The 5,740-nt window shown below is 43.6% G+C and overlaps 1 protein-coding gene across 3 annotated transcripts; it reads left to right on the top strand.

Moving 5' to 3' along the window:
* Nucleotides 1–2,490: 2,490 nt before the first annotated feature.
* LOC123398681 (auxin response factor 4-like) lies at nt 2,491–5,532 on the top strand. Of its 3 annotated transcripts, none has more exons than XM_045093130.1 (8): nt 2,491–2,585; nt 2,683–2,789; nt 2,922–3,017; nt 3,146–3,266; nt 4,041–4,108; nt 4,530–4,611; nt 4,892–5,073; nt 5,271–5,405. In XM_045093130.1, the coding sequence occupies exons 1-7, from the start codon at nt 2,543–2,545 to the stop codon at nt 4,900–4,902; spliced, it is 528 nt and encodes a 175-aa protein (XP_044949065.1). In that variant the 5' UTR covers nt 2,491–2,542; the 3' UTR covers nt 4,903–5,073; nt 5,271–5,405. The 3 variants fall into 3 exon arrangements, with proteins under 3 accessions (XP_044949065.1, XP_044949064.1, XP_044949063.1); XM_045093129.1 differs by having other exon boundaries at nt 4,888–5,073; XM_045093128.1 differs by lacking the exon at nt 4,892–5,073 and having other exon boundaries at nt 2,493–2,585; nt 5,271–5,532.
* The last annotated feature ends 208 nt before the right edge of the window (nt 5,533–5,740 follow it).

Below are 5,740 nucleotides of genomic sequence, written 5' to 3'. Positions count from 1 at the left end.
TCTGACATTTTTTGATGACGCCAATATTCCTGGCGTCTGCTTTGCATGGAAGACGTCAAGGTCCCTCACGTGTGGGACGGACCTGCATGACCGGCTGACTCGTTGAGTCGCCAAGCACCCTGACGTCTGGTGTCAAATGCCGGGGACTTTGACGTGTGGCCCCAGCAAATCACTCGAATTTTTTTTATAATATGTGCCACGTAGTTGTACGTCGTGCAAGCAACGACGAATCTAGGGGTGAATCAACAAGCTTGAGCCTCTCCTCCAAAAATTAAAAAAAGAAATTATTATTATTCATCCCTGCCTCGTACAAAAATTATAGCATTATTTAAACTAGAAAACTAAGAGTTAATGTTTTTTTCACACTGTTAACATTAAGCTTCCTTCATTTTCTTTTAAGATTTGTCAATGGATGCAAGTGCTCTTGTTGGACAGATTTGGTGCCGCAACCACAACAACTCCATACTCGAGTACTCCGATTGTGGGACGATTTTTTTGACACTGGCGTAACAAAATCCAGAATTGATATTACATTTAATTTTTTTTTAATCTGACCTCTTTTTGATGACACCAACATCTCTGACATTTGATTTGTATGAGAAATGTCAAGATCCCTGACATCTGATACGGACTGGCACTACCGGTTGACCCGTGGAGTCCTTGATGTAGCTTTGTCCCAAATACTAAGGACCCTGGTGTTTGATCCTAGACCAAACGTAAAAATTCCTGACGTTTGGATGATGATGCATGCACGTATATATATGCAAATAAAGTCAAATCCTCACACAGCTGGAAGCCTGGAACCAAACCAGAACCGCCTGACTGATAAGGCGACCCCAGCCCTGACTAGGAGATCGACAAGCTGCACCGAGTAGTACATCAAAATACATAGGAGCAACTTAGGAGATCCCATATAAATCAAATTCAAATCACGTTTTTATAGTTCGTGAAAAACAGTTTTTACATGTTGGTGAGGGGCGCGGTAAAATAGAACCCACATTGTGAAAGTTTAAAATAGAATATTCGCTTACATTCTTTCTTCGTGTCTTTTTCTTCCTCTCATCTATGTTTGCACGAAGCGATCAAATACGAAGACGTCGGCGTTTAAGACAGCACACAAATCCAGCTCATCCATGGCCGGCGAGATCGAGGAGCTAGCTAGCCTGCCGTGACCGGATCCATCCAGCAGCTTGCTAGCTAGCTTGTTGGAAATATGCCCTAGAGGCAATGATAAATAGTTATTATTATATTTCATGTTTCAATATAATCATTTATTATTCATGCCATAATTGTATTGAATGAAAACATAGATACATGTGTGGATAAATAGACAAAACAATGTCCCTAGCAAGCCTCTAGTTGGCTAGCCAGCTGATCAAGGATAGTCAAGGTTTTCTGACTATATGCAAGTGTTGTCACTTGATAACTGGATCACATCATTAGGAGAATCATGTGATGGACTAGACCCAAACTATGAACGTAGCATGTGATCGTGTCATTTTATTGCTATTGTTTTCTGCGTGTCAAGTATATTTATTTCTATGACCATGAGATCATATAACTCACTGGCGCCGGAGGAATACCTTGTGTGTATTAAACGTCGCAACGTAACAGGGTGACTATAAATGTGCTCTACATGTATCTCCGAATGTGTCCATTGAGTTAGTATGGATCAAGACTAGGATTTGTTAGTCCGTGTGACGGAGAGGTATCTCGGGGCCCACTCGGTAATACAACATCACACACAAGCCTTGCAAGCAATGTGACTAAGTGTAAGTCACGAGATCTTGTATTACGAAACGAATAAAGAGACTTTTCGGTGACGATATTGAAATAGGTATGCGGATACCGACGATCAAATGTCGGGCAAGTAACATACCGAAGGACAAAGGGAATGACATACGAGATTATATGAATCCTTGGCACTGAGGTTCAACCGACACTACTAGTAAAAGGGCTATAGATGATATAGATACTAATGACGCACCACACAAGTAGTGCGCCACTACTATATAGTAGTGCCGCACCATGTGAGGTGTGCCATTAGTGTGATGGACACTAATGGCGCACCACACACTCGGTGCGTCACTACTATATTATTTTTTTACAAAACTACTAATGACGCACCAGCAGTTGGTGCCCCATTAGTAACCAGGGTTACTAATGGCGCATATGTTAGTAGCGCGTCACTACTATAATTTTTTTTTTTGGTTTTTCCGCAAACTACTAATGGCGCACCACAGCTAGTGCGCCATTAGTAACCAGTGTTACTAATGGCACACTGTTGGTGGTGCGCCACTACTATTTTTTTTGCAGAACTACTAGTGGCGCACCAGAGGAGGTGCGCCATTACTAACCAGGGTTACTAATGGCGCATATGTAGGTGGTGCGCCATTAGTAGTTTTGCAAAAAAAAATCTCTCTGCCCCTCCTCTCGCTTCCCCTTTCCTCCATCTCCCACCCCTCGCCCCCTCCCCGCAGCCTCCTCGCGCAGCTACAGCTAGGGTTCCTCGCGCCGCGCCGCCGGCCAGCAGAAGCACGAGATGCCGTCGCCCGCCATGGCGACGCCGCAGGCACCCTCCGTAGGTACGCGAGCTTCCGGATCTGGCCAGCGCGCCCGTAATCCTCCTCCCACTCCTCCTCGTTGGTTCCTGACGCTTAGCGGTGCTGGTTTTCTGAGCAGGGGATCCGCTCTACGACGAGCTCTGGCACGCCTGCGCCGTCCCGCTCGTCACCGCCCCGCGCGTCGGGGACCTCGTCTTCTACTTCCCGCAGGGGCACATCGAGCAGGTCGGTCAAGCCCGCCTCCCTTCCTCCTCGCTTAATTCCACCCCCGCCTCGCGATTTGGCGCGGGGAGGTCCTTCTGCTTCGGTTCGCGCGCTGAATTTCCTTGCTCTCGCGCTGTTTCTTTGGTTTTCTAGGTGGAGGCCTCCATGAACCAGGTCGCCGGCAACCAGATGCGCCTCTACGATCTGCCGCCCAAGCTGCTCTGCCGGGTCATCAACATCGAGCTCAAGGTGCCCGCTTACCCCCCACCCACTCCCCTTGCTCAATTTCCCTCCCGCCTTCGTACAATTTCCTCGGCATTTTGTGTGCTCCGAAATTCAAGTCGGTCAGCTAATTTTTTATGGGGGGATTTTGGAAGGCGGAGGCGGACATCGACAAGGTATACGCGCAGGTCATACTCATGCTGGAGCTGGAGGTAAGCTCTAGCGTGAATTTCACCGGGTTCAAACTGTGGGGATTTTCGTCCACTTCCGCTCCAGGTGCTAATTTCTCTCCCCTCTCAACTGCTCAAACTGTGAGTCGGCGGCCATGGCACGCCCAGATCCGCCCTCCTGAGATTTGATATGCAGATTAACTTGAATATGTAGATCTTAGATTATCCTTTGCCACGTTGCTAACCGCTCAAATCTCCAGAGATTTGATATGCAGATTAACTTGAATATGTAGATCTTAGATTATCCTTTGCCACGCCACGCTTCTCGGTTGGTGGACTCCTGCGATTGTAGTTCATTGATGTGTTTCATCAGGACCAAATTGATTATCCGCTCGATCTAGGCCTAGAAACTTGTGGTGGCCAAAAATTCATTCTAATTGGGACTGTATTGTATTCTTATTTTCTGTTTCTGGTGTGTGCTAACAGTAGCAGCATTTGAATTGCGAATTGCTTCTTCTTATGTTACAAAATACAAACTTTCAGTTCATTGTTTTTTCCTTCAATTTACAGTGAGTAATTTTCGGGAAGTTGGTTCCGAGCTCGTGCTTCCCAGAATCCCATGCTAATAGAATCAATCAATAGGTTCTTGGCTTTATGTCTAATATTCATAGCTTCTGAATCAGTAGCTTCAACTGCTAAGGCGATTAGATAGCTCTTATATGAACTTGTGTTTCTCAGTTAGAGTATAAAGCTGGATAATAGAAATAAAAACTTGACATTAGCGAAACAAGTTATTTGTGTTGTTCAGGTAGTCTACATCTGTAGTATTTAGAGCAAGTTGTTGTGGCGTATATAATGTTCACAGAATGTTTTTGTGCAGATTTAAATATTCAGTCGCCCCCATCCATTTATCCACCAAAGAGATACTGTGACGTTACAGGTTTTGAGGTAAGTTTTACCCCAGTATGAACCCCTTGTGTTGATTTACATATCCCAATTGTTTTCTAAATGATAAGATTTGAATATTGAAGGCATTTAGATCTGAGATACTCAGTACTTCTTTCTTAGTCAAATGGCAAAGCTGAATCTGGTTTGGTGTCAGTGACTAATATTAGTACTAGTTGAAAAGTATTTCCACTTGTTGTCACCCGTTTCCCATTGCTATCCCTGGTTCCAACTACAGGAGCTTCTATGTGGGAGGGCTGGTGATTCTGCTAGGGCTTTGATGCGGGCGACGGGGTGCTGTTTATTTTGTGCTGCTTGCCTCTTTTCTGTGGTGGAAATCGGCGTGCTTAGGCGAGATGTGGAGTGCTCTTTCTAGGGTTTCTGCTCAAGTTTGCTGATTCTGGCTGCCGTTGACACTTGACAGGGGCTTGGGCCATGCTCCACGAGCATCAAGACGCCCGAGAAGGAGATCAAGGAGTTGGCCAAGAGGATCAATGAACTTTGTGGTGAGTAAGGACTTGGTAATCTGTTTGTTGGTTTGGCTCTAGAATTTGTTCCTGGGCTAGATAGAGACCAGTTGTCTGCACTTTGTTTTGTTGTTTCACACTTTCACTAGGCTTCAATCATATGATAAATATAACGTACTTTAAGACGTGTTGTCATGCTGATATATCAGAAAATAAATTTAATGATGAGCCCCTTTGGGCACAAGTCATGCAGAAATTATGCTGAGATGCCACCCTGTTTTCCGCATTAATATGTTGTTGCTTGTCCTGTATTAGCTAGATGGTCATTAAGTTGGTACAAAGAAATCTTCAAGTCTTGAGGCAAATCATGCAAGGGTCAATATCCTTTGATCCATCTCAAATGGTAATAACATCTGGTGCGACGCCTGCAATGGAAATACTGAGCTTTTGTATTGCTGATCTAGGAAATGCATTTCTTGTTCCGTCACCATACTACCCTGGGTATGTCGATCTCCTTGCTCGCATGCGTGTTTTATAATCATTGTTTGGTGTTCAGAGCGAAGTCCTTATCTTGATACCTCGTAAATTTTGTAACAAACTGGTGTTGTTTTGTTAGAAGCCAATATGTATCAAAATTTGTAATTCTGAATCATCTGTTTTCTTTCCCTGACGCTTTTGATTCATGCTTCTTTTGTCAGGGGAAGTTCAAAAGGACCGCGCGCTGGAGCTCCTAAACGTGCGCCCCTTCTACTTCGTTTACTTATGTGGCGTGAAGACATAAAGCAAACCTTTGGAGCCATAGTTGTCTTTTTTGTCATCTAAAATAATAATGGTAACATATTAATACAAACAAAATAATATTCTAGCTCAAAAAATTGTATGTGAATAATGAATGGATGCTATGGAACTATATTTGTAATGGAGCTATGTATGTATGGATGCTATGGAACTATATGTATATATGGATGCTATGGAATTTTGGGTGTATGGATGCTATGGAGTTTTGATATATGGATCATGAAATTTGTTATGCAACTTTGCATATATGTTATGTGTTGTGGATCAGTAAAACTATTGGGCACATATTATGTATTATATATTTGATATATATATATGTTATGTGCTGTTGAATTTGTGGTTTTGAAACAAAACATATATATGCTAGAAT

Source organism: Hordeum vulgare, chromosome 5H, assembly GCF_904849725.1.
Source record: "Hordeum vulgare subsp. vulgare chromosome 5H, MorexV3_pseudomolecules_assembly, whole genome shotgun sequence".
Lineage (NCBI taxonomy): Eukaryota > Viridiplantae > Streptophyta > Magnoliopsida > Poales > Poaceae > Hordeum > Hordeum vulgare.
This window is presented reverse-complemented; position numbering and strand designations above follow the sequence as displayed.